General features: G+C 62.5%; 2 protein-coding genes across 2 annotated transcripts; one reads left to right on the top strand and one right to left on the bottom strand.

Moving 5' to 3' along the window:
* The first annotated feature begins 20 nt into the window (after positions 1-20).
* On the top strand, positions 21-8576 carry CHLRE_15g643600v5 (uncharacterized protein). The gene is made up of 11 exons (XM_043070719.1): positions 21-808; positions 1432-1509; positions 2543-2605; positions 2923-3009; positions 4440-4510; positions 4871-4967; positions 5240-5347; positions 5863-5973; positions 6292-6387; positions 6685-6822; positions 7227-8576. Exons 1-11 carry the CDS (start codon positions 146-148, stop codon positions 7305-7307), a joined length of 1593 nt encoding a protein of 530 aa, XP_042916563.1. The 5' UTR covers positions 21-145; the 3' UTR covers positions 7308-8576.
* Positions 8577-9646: 1070 nt separating this feature from the next.
* On the bottom strand, positions 9647-11330 carry CHLRE_15g643704v5 (uncharacterized protein). The gene is made up of 2 exons (XM_043070724.1): positions 10936-11330; positions 9647-10797 (listed from the first exon to the last, which is right to left on the bottom strand). Exons 1-2 carry the CDS (start codon positions 10987-10989, stop codon positions 10471-10473), a joined length of 381 nt encoding a protein of 126 aa, XP_042916562.1. The 5' UTR covers positions 10990-11330; the 3' UTR covers positions 9647-10470.
* Positions 11331-12345: the final 1015 nt, after the last annotated feature.

Below are 12345 nucleotides of genomic sequence, written 5' to 3'. Positions count from 1 at the left end.
CTGGCTAGCAATTCAATTTTCCGACCGCAAATTGGGTACCCCATCAGTTGTACACTTACGCTTAGACGCCGTAAACTGCATCTGTTCTATTGACAACTTTTGCAGCTGCTGTAGGCGCTGCCAGCCCACAATCATGTCAGCCTCAATGCTGCCTTGCGGCACTCGAACATGCTCAGGAGCTAGCACCAGCACGCGGACGCAGCGGGCTGCCGCGCCTGGTGTGCCCATCGCCGCACGGTCTCTGCGTCGCGGCCCCACAACATGCCGCACCGCCACCGTGGAGGAGGCCCAGATTTCGGATGAGAAGCGTGATATTCAGAAGATCCTGGACCGGCCCTACAAGTATGGCTTCAAGACCATCATTGAGTCGGACACTTTCCCCAAGGGCCTCAACGAGGACGTCGTCCGCGCCATCTCCGCCAAGAAGGGCGAGCCCGAGTGGATGCTTGAATTTCGCCTTAAGGCCTTCCGCAAGTGGCTTACTATGGAGGAGCCCAAGTGGTCCGATAACGCGTACCCGGAAATCGACTACCAGGACGTCAGCTATTACTCGGAGCCCAAGTTCAAGGAGAAGCTGGAGAGCCTGGACCAGGTGGACCCGGAGCTGCTGAAGACGTTTGAGAAGCTGGGCATTCCGCTGAACGAGCAGAAGCGCCTGTCGAATGTCGCGGTGGATGCCGTGTTCGACTCGGTCTCCATCGCGACCACCTTCAAGGCGGACCTGCTGAAGCACGGCGTCATCTTCTGCTCCATCTCGGAGGCGCTGAAGGACTATCCGGAGATGGTCCGCAAGTACATGGGCAGCGTGGTAAGAAGGCGGGGGGGCCAGGGCGATGGGGGTGGGGGGTGTTGAGCGTGGCGGTTGGTGGGTGAGGGGGCACACACGCACCCGGTCTCCACAAACCCGCCCGCCGGGGGTTCGCCTAGTTGGTGGTCCAGCAGCTTGGGATGCTTGCAGCGCGAACCGCGCGGGGGAGACACACGGATTCCCGCATGGCATGGGGGTGGGGCGGCGTGGGGTGCGCCCGGCTTGGAAATCGCAGGGATGGGGTGGGGGCGGGGGTGGGGAGCGGGGGGGCTCAAGCCCCACGGCGGGTGGGCCCTGGCGGCACCACAAACGTAGCACGTGGTCGGCTGCCACGGCTTGGGAGGGGCATTCCGGGGTCAGAGGCAAAGCACGCGCGTTCCATGAATATTTTTCCAGGATTTAAGGCAGCTGGGCGGAAACGGAAACCGCCGTGCGGGGGTTGCAGTGTTCAGCAGCCTCCCCAGCAGCCCCCTGCGCGCCGCGTCTGCCAGTCCCTCCAGGCGTTTCATTCCGATCCTTCTAAGCCCCACCCAACCCTGACAAACCCACATGCACACACACACACATACACACACACACTCTCTCTCACACAAACACACACAAACACACACAAACAACTGCAGGTGCCTGTGGGTGACAACTATTTCGCGGCGCTCAACTCGGCGGTCTTCAGCGACGGCTCTTTCGTGTTCGTGCCCAAGGTGGGTTTTCAGGGGGGGGGGATTGCACGTCGTGAGTGGGGTAAGGGGGTGGGATGGGATGGGGGCGTGGCGTGGCGTGGGTTAACATAGTGTTGGTGTGGGGGTTGGGGTAGGGGTGGGTTGGGCGGGGAATGACAGGGTGTGTGCCTGAACGTGTGGGGCAGGGCAGGTTGTAGATACAAGCCCAACCTAAACCGAATCAAATGTAAAACAGCGTGGAGGGCCCACGTGGTCGCGGTGTGGTGGGTGGCGGACAGCGCGGCGGGACACGGCGGCGGGGCAGGGGTGGTCGGAGAGGGGTGGCGGGAGAGGGATGTGGGCCCGGGGAAGACTGGGGCGGAAGGATGAGCAGGCGCTGGGATGCGGCCGGGAGGCAGGACGTGGGGTGGGGGCCGGGGCGACGGGTGGCGGAGCGGCTTGGGGATGGGGTGCAGCGGGACGCGGACGGAGGATTGAGGGGGCGGGGCGGGGCAGGGCGGAGCAGGGCGGGGCGGGCAGGCGGGGTGCCGAAAGGCAGCGGCAGTGTCGGCGGCGGCGGCGGCGCCGCAGCTACGGTGGCAGCAGCGGCACCTGTTCGGGCTGCAGCGCCTGCAGCTGCAGCGGCGGCGGCTGTAGCTGCAGCTGCAGAGGCGGCGGCGGCGGCTGCGGCGGCGGCTGTAGCTGCAGCGTCGGCGGCGGCTGGGGCTGGGGCAACTCGGGTCGTGTTTGTGTTTGTGTGTGAGAGAGGGGAGGGTTATGTGCGCGAGCGCAATAGGCAGGGGGGGTAAGGCCAGGCGCCGTCCCACTGGTCCCTTCAGGCAGTGTGGGACTGGGGCGCCAGTTGTTGTGCTGTGGGCGCCCTGGGGCAGTGAGAAATCGGGTTCTTTGAAAAGTGAAAATCTTGTGTAAATCCGCATGCCTGTATCACCTGCTTCCCCGTGCGCTCTCCCTCCCTGCCCCGTAATACCGTATAGCGCTTCCGCACACTCCATCACCCCCTCCCTTCCTCCCTCCCTCCTCCCCTCCCCGCCTCCTCTACCCTCCTCCCCCCCAGGGCGTCAAGTGCCCAATGGAGCTGTCCACCTACTTCCGCATCAACGCCAGCGAGACCGGCCAGGTGGGGGCCTTGAGGGGGCGGGGGTTGGGTTGGGGGGTTGTAGATTCCAGCCCAAACTAAACCAAACCCAATGCAATAGAGCGAGGAGGAGAGGGGGGTCTGGGAGGGGGCGTGTGTCTTGTGTTCGTGTGGGTATGCAGGTGCGGGTGGGTGTCGGGGTGGGTCCGGGGGTGTGGGTGTAGGTGGCTGCGGGTTCGTGTGAGTTGGGTTTGGGGTGCTGAGGTCCACAGCGCACGCGGTCGCACCCCCTTACGCCTCCCCTTACCCTCTCTCCCTCGGCTCTCTCGCCCCTCATGAATGTAACCCCTCCCCTCCAGTTTGAGCGCACCCTCATTGTGGCGGAGGAGGGCGCCTACGTGTCGTACCTGGAGGGCTGCACCGCCCCCGCGTACGACAACAACCAGGTACGGCATGAAAAAGAGAGAGTGTGACAGGGGGGAGATGGGGATATGGCAGGGGGTAGCCGTCCACGAATAAGCGGAGCTAGTGCGGCATTGTAGACGCCCAGTGGGAATGGACCCAAATCTCAACCTTACCAGTCCAAGGCCAGGTGGGTTTGGGGTTAGTCCCATCCATGAAGCCGTCGGAGTGAGCTAACCACAAGTCGAGCCGCAACCCAGTCCTCGGAGCCCGCACCGGCAAAGGTGGCTGGCAAGGTTTGCGAGATTGTTCCGGCCCGGGCGGTGGCAGGCCGGTAGGCGGCCGCCGCCAGTGTCACCAGTGCCTCAGGCAGGGCCAGGGTCTCGGCCAGGGTCTCGGCCAAGGGTGTCGGCGAGGGTGTCGGCGAGGGTCTCGGGCAGCCTCTCGGCCGCTGCCACAGTGCGGATCTGTGAAAGGCCAGGCCGATCCGCACCGGCAGCAGCAACAGCCGCAGCCCCAGCAGCAGCCGCAGCAGCCGCCGCCGCAGCAGCAGCAGCAGCAGCAGCAGCAGCAGCCCCACACAGGGCGCTGTGGACTCGCGGAATGGGACCGTTTGGGGGCCGTTTGGCCGGTTGGCCGCGAGGTGCGGCCACGCCAGCGCTGAGGGAAGCCGCGGGGGTCGGGCTCGGAACCCACACGACACACGCCGCCGCGAAGTCAGACAGTCACACACGGGTGGTGGTGGGGAGGGAGGCGCGGCGGCGTGTCGGGTTGCGTCGGAATCCGACACCCGCGGCTTTCACCCAGAGCTGGCGCGGCCCACACCCGCGCGGCGAAACAATTACGTGATGACGATTACGTGACGAGTCCACTTGACTCCAGGCTTTCATCTGGCTTTCGCGGCTCGCACCAACGTGGCGAAACGATTACGTGATGAAGTCCGCGAGTCCGCTTGACTCCACGCTTTCACCCAGGACTGGCGCGGCCCACGGCCCTAAGGCGAAACGGTCCGCGAACAAAAGTCCGCGATACCACAGCGCCCTGTGTGGGCCTGCTGCGAAACTATCACGTGATGAAGTCCGCCAGTCCACAGCGCCCGGTGTGGGGCTGCTGCGGCAGAGGTCGGCCGGGCCTGTACGGATTCGCACTCCCTGGTTGAGTGGGAAGGGGTTTTGGGTGGGGAGCGTTTTTGGTGGAATTTGGGGTTGGCGGAGTTGTACAGGAGACGGCGAAGCTGGCAGGGGCTGGTGGTGAATTGTTTAGGCCACGCAAAGGCCCCGGGAGTGGGGATGTTGGGGCAGGGATGTGCGGACGGTGGGGCTGTGCCGGACAATGTGTCCAAGCAACCCTTCCTACTGCCCCTCCCATCTTACGTACTGCTGCTGCTGCTGCTACTGCCCCTCCCATCTTACGTACTGCCCCTGCTGCTGCTGCCCCTGCTGCCCCTGCTGCTGCTGCTGCTACTGCCGCGCAGCTGCACGCCGCGGTGGTGGAGCTGTACTGCGACAAAGACGCAGAGATCAAATACAGCACCGTACAGAACTGGTGAGGGGGGCTGGGGAGATGGGGGGCAGGGCACGGGGGCAGGGCGGAGATCAACGTACAGAACTGGTGGAGGGCTGGGGAGGGTGGGGGGGCAGGGGGAGGGGGAGGGGGTTTGTTGGCGTGTGGGTATTTTCAAGCTTTTTGGCGCAGCGCCGTGCAGGACTCCTTTTGAGTGTGAGGGGTCTCGGGGAGGGGAGGTGGGCTGGGGTTTACGAAACCTGCCTGCGTTGATGTGTTTGGTGTGTTTGAGAGCGGGGAAGGGTGAACCGTGGCTCTTTCACACTCACAAGGCGGTCCTTCCTACTCCTCATAACGTTCAATTGTAAATGGCTGTGACTTTTATCTCATCCTCACCCACAGGTACGCCGGTGACGTCAACGGCAAGGGTGGCATCTACAACTTCGTGACCAAGCGCGGCCTGTGCTCCGGCTCCCACTCCAAGATTAGCTGGACGCAGGTGCGCAGATTTTTATGGGGGTGGGGTCCCAGGGGGATGCGGCGTGGCATGTGTGCTTGGGCGCCCACTCCGAGATCAGCTGGACGCAAGGTGGGGAGGTTGTGCGACACGTTGCGATGTGGTGCGCCCGGGTGCGCGGGGAGCAGCGGATTCCAACCCCTGGACGTCGGCACTTCCAACCCCACCGCTACTTCCAACCCCTGCCCCCTGCCTCCTGCTCCCCCCTGCACCGCTTTTCCAAACATCCCTCCCCCCTTATAAAAATATCATAGGTGGAGACGGGCAGCAGCATCACCTGGAAGTACCCCTCTGTGGTTCTGGCGGGCGACAACAGCGTGGGCGAGTTCTACTCCGTGGCGCTCACCAACAACCGCCAACAGGTGTGTGTGTGGGGGGGGGGGAGGGACTGGGGGGCGCCAACCAACAACCACCAACAGGTGTGGGGGTTGGGCGGGTGGGGGGGGTTAGGGGTGTGGGTTGTGGGTTGTGGTTAGGGGGCGCTCACCAACAACCGCCAACAGGTGTATGGGGAGGGGTGGCGGTGGGGAATTGGGGGTGTGGGTTGTGGGTTGTAGATACCAGCCCAAACTAAAACCCCAACCAAGCGAGGGAAATGGAGGGGATTTGCACCGGGGCATTGGGGTGGGGAGGAGGGTTCGTGGATTCGTGCCCAATAAGTAGAGGGTGAGGGGGTGGGATAGTGACGTGGTGTGTGTGGGGGGGGGGAGGCGCAAGGGCACACGTCTTGGCGCGGTTGGGGGCGGTTGGGGGCGGGGGCGCGGTTGGGCGCGGGAGGGGGCTCTGCTGTAGCACCCCAACCAACCTCCCAACCAGCATCAACCAAAACCACCAACCGACCTCCCAACTCCCAACCACCAACCGCCGTCCCCCTCAGGCCGACACGGGCACCAAGATGATCCACGTGGGCCGCAACACGCGCTCCCGCATCGTGTCCAAGGGCATCAGCGCTGGCAACAGCCGCAACTGCTACCGCGGCCTGGTGCAGGTGCGCGTGCGCGTGTGTTTTGGAGGGGGGAGGGGGCGGGGGAGGGGGCTAGTTTCATGCTGAAGCCAACCGAGTGGCGGGGGGAGGAAGGTGGGGAGGAAGGGGAGAGAGTTGGGAGGGAGATGTGGGAGGGAGAAGGGGAAGTGGTTGCTCCAGAAGAACCCCTCCTTGCGCTCGCTCCCGCTGACCCGCACGCCCGCTCAATCCCCCCTCCCAAGCAACGCCGCTGCTTCACTACTGTTCCTGGCTACGCCTTCACTACCTAACTAACTATGAATGTAACCCCCACTTCTCTTGCACACACACACACGCTCACAGGTCCAGCCCTCTGCCCGCGGCGCCCGCAACTTCAGCCAGTGCGACTCCATGCTCATTGGCGACAACGCAGCTGCCAACACCTACCCCTACATTCAGGTGGGGAGGGGGGGTTAACGTTGAACCAATCCCGTAAGGAAACAGTCGCGCGGCAAGGAGGGGAGGGAGGGGGGGAGCAGGCGGAGGGCTGGGGGATCGGGAGGAAGGGGAGCGGCAGGGCGGGGCCAGGGAGGGGAGGGGAGGAGGGAGGGAGAGGACGACGCACCCCTAGAACCCGTGTACAACTCCTTTGAAAGCCCCCATGCACGCAACCTCAACCCCTCCAACCCCAAAACCCCAAACCTGAAACCCAACCCCCCAACCCCCAATCTCCAAAACCCCTGCAACCGCGCACAGGTGCGCGAGCCCTCGGCTGTGGTGGAGCACGAGGCCTCCACCAGCAAGATCAGCGAGGACCAGCTGTTCTACTTCCAGCAGCGCGGCATCGACCCGGAGAAGGCCGTGGGCGCCATCATCTCGGGATTCTGTCGCGAGGTGGGTTGCGAGATGAGAGAGAGAGAGATGTGAAGCAGCGAGCAAGGCAGAGGGAGCTGTGAAGCAGCGAGCGAGGCAGAGGGATGGAGCCGAGAGGAATTTGTTTAGGGTTGGAATTTGCAAGGGTTGTTTTTATCCTGCGGAGAACATGGCGGTGTAGGTGGGGAGGTGGGGAGCCATTCAGCAGGAACTTGTGGGGAGTTGCAGGGATGTTTGGGAAAGCGGTACAGGATGCACTGGGAGGGGAGGCGCAATACGAGGGGTTATCAACACCACCACCGCAACCTCGCACCCTCTCCTCCTCGCTCTATTGCGTTGGGTTTGGTTTAGTTTGGTCTGGTACCTACAATCCCCCACCCCAACCTAACACCCTCTCCTCCCCCACACACCACGCACGCACGCAGGTGTTCAACGAGCTGCCGCTGGAGTTCGCGGCCGAGGTGAATGAGCTCATGAGCCTCAAGCTGGAGGGCACCGTCGGGTAGGCAACAGCAGCAGCAGCAGGCGGCTGTAGCAGCAGGCGGCTGTAGCAGCAGGCGGCGGCTGTAGCAGCAGCAGGCGGCTGTAGCAGCAGCAGGCGGAGGCGGCGGCAGGCGGAGGCGGAGGCGAGAGCGCAACAGCTGGCCGTTCCTGCGGGACGTGGTCGGCGGAGGCAGGCGGAGGCAGTAGCAGCAATAGCAAGGCGGAGGCAGTAGCGGGCAGCAGGGCTGCGGCGGCGGCAGGTGGACGCAGGGGGGCGGAATTGAAAGGGCGCGGAGTGCGGGGTGTGGCGTGGCGTGGGCACATGTTGCTTTGCAAGGGAGAGGGCGCGACGGGAGGGAGCGGCAGGAGAGCACTGCACGGCACACTCCTGGGTGTGTGGTGGAGTGGGGTGGAGGGAACGTGCTGACGCACATTTAGATATTCAAGGGGTGCAGGCGCTCGCGGAATGGGTTCTCGTGTCTTTTTAGTGCGCTGGCATGTGTATGTGTGTGCGCTTGGGGCTGGCAAAGGACGCAGACTGCGATGCTGGCGGGGGGTGCTGAGACGTTACGAGACGAGACGGAGGCGGCGGCTTCGGACAAAGGCCAACAGCGTCAGACATGCAGACTGTTTTGCGTGGACTTTCGAGGAGACTTGCTTTTCCGAACCACTGAGTTCGCTCCATCCCGAGCTGTATGCAGCATTTGCGGGGTGCAAGTTGTCGAGTGCTTAATGTTGATTTCGTGAAAGCCGGCGACGGTGCGAAGTTGTGCGTGTGTGTACCGTATGGCATCGTCGGTGTGCGTGTCATTCGCAACGCACACTGCGTTGGAAATTCAGGACAATAACACCTTGTCATGCATGTTAGTGTATCCGGCTGGGGTGCCTTCGAAGAGAGCAAAGCATATGAGCGGCGAGAAAGAGTGGCTCGAAAGAGCGCTAGGAGAGACGCAAAACTGGCTTTTCGCCCGGTTCCTGCGCAAAGGAAGGGTGTTCGGGATTCGTGCGTCCGGTGTCGCTGTAAGCCTGTAACCAAATCCTCGGAACACGGGTGAATGTACACGTATGCGGGGTCGGCCCATGGGGTTTGCTCTGGCAGGGTTGGCGCGTTGGTTGGCGGTTGGGAATTTCCGCCAAACGCCCGGCAGCACTAATACGCACCTGGCTTGTCCCTTCGTGCAATGTTGCATTCATGCCAACGGGGATTCTATGTAGTCGCAGCACGCTGCCGCTGCTTTCCCAGCACGAATCAATTGTAATGAGTTGTAGTCAGGGTGTAATCAGGGTGTCACATTGGTCTGGTCAACAGCCTTCTCTCCTGGTAGCGAAGTGCTTTCGAAACGCGAACGCGAATGTTGTCTCCCCAGATTGCACTCGGCCGCGCTGCGCGTTCATACCTCTCAAGTAATCAAGTAGCCGCCTGAAGACATGGGCCGCAGGCAATCCGGCTCTGACTGCACGCGGGCTCAGGAGCCCCGGGACCTTCGGCCACAGCCACCGTGCGCCGCGTCCCCATCCCGCGGAATACAGGACCGCGCCCCACCGCCGTTGGGCGTCCGCCCGTCGCCGCCTACCCTCGCTCGTCCCTTATGGCTGCGGGCCTGCCGCGGTGCATGCCGCTGGCCGCACCGCTCCCGCATGGGCGCCACCCTCGCTCATCCTTGAAACCAAATAAACAATGCATTCTTCCCAGGCCTCTCCCGGCCCTGACAGGCCCCGACAGGCATCACATTGCATCTGCTGGCATCATATGATATTGCGGGTGTTTGCATTATATTGCACGTGTTTTCATGGCAAGTCGTGCCCTGCGCGGCCCGCCGGGCCGGGCCAGGCACAGCAGTGGGCCAGGGTAGCCGCGTGACGGTGCAGTGACGTGACCGGCATCTGCGTGCAGCCCCCATGCCTCCCACTCTCCCACTCTCCCTGCCTCTCCACACTTTCCTTCGAATGCCGTGGGAACATGCTGTCTCACCTGTCAGGCGGGGGGGGAGCTGTATACACCAGCCAAACTAAACCGAACCCAATGCAAAACAGCGAGGAGGAGAGCGTGGCCTATGCTTTGACAATTGGGCCAGGGTAGCAGGGTGACCAGCACATGCGGCTTGCGGCGACAGATCGGACATGAGAAGGTGCGGCAACGGTCGAGCTGCGGCTCGGACTGCTGCCAAGACCGCCTGAACAGCCCTGCCGTGAAGCAGTGCTCGTATCTTAAGAAGGCAGGCGCGGCGCCAGTGACAGATTTCCGAAAACAGGCATCTTAAATTTTCAGAAACCCGCTGCCGCCTCATCTTTCATCCCCAAAATTTTTCCGGGGGCTCCGCCCCCGACCTATGCACGATTCGTGCCAGGCCACGGGTGTGTCAGGCTTGCCCTGTTACAGCGTGCGGGATGAGGTTGCTGTTGCCCCCAGCCCACGTTCCGGCTCCGGCACAGCAAAATACTCTGCCGCACGGGATGTGCCATTGTTACAGCGTGCGGGGTGAGGTTGCTGTTGCCCCCAGCCTACGTCCCGCCTCCGACATAGCAATATATTCTGCCGCACGGGATGTGCCATTGTTGCAGCGTGCGGGGTGCGGTTGCTGTTGCCATGTTAACACGACGTTGCTGAAGCAGGCACCGGCTCCATGGCTCCATGGCAAATCGTGGCCCATCCCCACGCCAAACCCCAGCGCCCTCACCCACGCTCATCATGCTCACTCACCCACGGCATGACTACCCTGGTAGAAGGCTGGCCTATCGTGGTGTGCCCCCATGGTGCCAGCAGGACACGGCCGTAGATCCTGGAGAACCTCAGTCGCCCTTGCCTTGGACCCGGACAAGTGACAGAAACCCCCCAAGACAGCCCGTATGCGCTCCCGCCGGGCCTCAGGGTCCGCAAGTTAACGTTCTGGGGCGATACCGGGCGGCCGGCGCTCGCGCCTGGGGCTTGAGGCCAACATCCATGCTTTGAGAATGCGCGATACTCCGCCACAGCTTTGGGGGATGCCGCGCGACGTATTATAAGTCTAAGTTGTCATAGGTATTCGCCCGGCGCACTGCGGGCTCAGCCTGCCCACTTCCAGGGGGGTCGGCGGGACCAAATGTCGGTGGCAACCGACAGCTAACCGCCGAGTTGGACACCCCGAACCCCTGCCCCAAAATGTCTTCTGCGATTCTCAGAAAGACCCCCCAAAACCTGAAGCGTTTTCACAGATTTTTGGACTTAAGAATAAGAAATTTCTTATCTGTCGAAAAGAAGGAAGATACGAGCACTGCCGTGAAGTGCTGCGGCCGCTGGGCGTCTGGCGGCAGCGTGGTGGCCACGAGGCGCTGCTGCGACTTGGCATATGCCTCCACCTTCATGCCGCTGCCAATGAGCTGGTCCGCATACGTGTACATGTGGCGGAGGCTGAAGAACGAGCGGCTGCTGTAGCGGAACAGGCCATCGTGCACACCGTCGTACGATAGCACGCAGCTCGCCTTCCCGCAACCAGAGCGCAGCTCGTGGAGCTGCGCGTCTTTGGGCCCCAGGTGCTGGGAACCATACACGATCGCGGGGCACACCCGGCGAGGGGCGTAGACGGGCGTAGGTGCTGCCACACGCACACTGGCCCTTGCACTGGCCGCCGCCTGCGGGCAGCAGCGGAACTAAGTCCAAGAGCAGGAAAGGGCAGCGCCTTGCTGGCCGCTGCTGTCGCCGCTAAGGGCGACAAACGCCACCGACATCGTTCCAACCGCCCCGTACGTAGCAGCGACACCAAACCAAACAAGGTACGCGGGCGTGAGGATTAAACCCCGCCGGCCGCGCTCGCTGTTGTGGGGCGGTCGATTATTGACGTGCTTGAAAAAACGCAACACGCACAAGCGAACATGACGTTGTAGAGCCGAGGCCAGGAAGGAGGCCACGGAACGATGTCCGCCCTTCAGTCCGTAGTAAAGGGCTACAAATACAATGTCCGTGGCGTTTTTCGCCCTTTACTACGCGGCACGGCACGGGGAGAGCCTTCGCCTTGAGGATCTGGGGCGAACTCCCCGCGAACAGAAGCCTGCTTTGCATGAATGAGTTTTTACGCGATTACGAAATCGGTTACTAAATAGTAAACTATTTAGTGTGCCCTCCAGATAGTCCCAGAACCCGGCCCCATCTGCGGGCCCATCCCACTGGAAACAAATTTTCGCGAATTTCCACAATAGCTTGTCATTTCTTTTAATTTGGATACCCAGAAGCACACATTATACGTCTGGACGTAAATATAACATGGACATGCGCACCTAACCAAAGATGCAAGAAGAAAAGGAGTTTTGCGTCTTGTCTCGCCGTGCATGCCCGCGCTGGGTCTGTTGGGACTAGGGAGCTGACGCTGTCATGGTGAGGCCATGCTGCCCTACATACACGTGTTAGGAAACAGAACGGAAGGGGAGATGCGGCGCCACGGGCTTGCGGGCTGGGTTGGATTGGGCAGGACCTGGGCCAGGTGCTTGAGACAAGGAGATGGGAGGAGCCGGGGATGGCGGGGGTCAGGGCAGGGACTAGGGGCGGGGCCGGGGCATGGTGGGTCCAAGGCAGAGCTGGGGGCGGTACCGGGGCACCGGAGAATGAAGTATGAACTGGATATGTCAGGGCAGAAGCTGTGGCCGGAGGTCAGGGCAGGAGTTGGGGCCAGGGCCGGAGCCAGGGCACAGTTGATTCAGGGCAGGAGCTGGGGACATGCTGACGTCTGCCAGCGTGCTTGAGCACAAGCATAACCACCTGCTCGGCAGCCCGCAGCCAGGAGTCCCCACATCTTGCCTGACCATGACCCCATGGCATCCCCTGGCTTTGACTGTCCTTTTGCACAGGCCTCCTCGCAAGCTGCAGCTGCTGCTACAGCCGCCGCAGCAGCCGCACTCTTTGACCTGTAACAGGCGACGGTGGTCGCGGTGGCGGCTGGCAAAGCGGCGGCGGTAGGGCGCGGTGCCAAGTTAGTCGGGGCCCGTGGATAAGCTGTTGCGCGCTACCTGCCGTCTCCCGCAGCGGCCTAATCTGCAGCTGTAGCAACAGCAGCAGCGAGAGGTGCCGCTGGTGCTGTTGGCGGTGCAGCT

This window comes from Chlamydomonas reinhardtii, chromosome 15 (assembly GCF_000002595.2).
Source record: "Chlamydomonas reinhardtii strain CC-503 cw92 mt+ chromosome 15, whole genome shotgun sequence".
In the NCBI taxonomy this organism is placed as follows: domain Eukaryota; kingdom Viridiplantae; phylum Chlorophyta; class Chlorophyceae; order Chlamydomonadales; family Chlamydomonadaceae; genus Chlamydomonas; species Chlamydomonas reinhardtii.
Note: the sequence above shows the minus strand (reverse complement) of the source record. Positions and strands in the feature narration are given on the sequence as shown.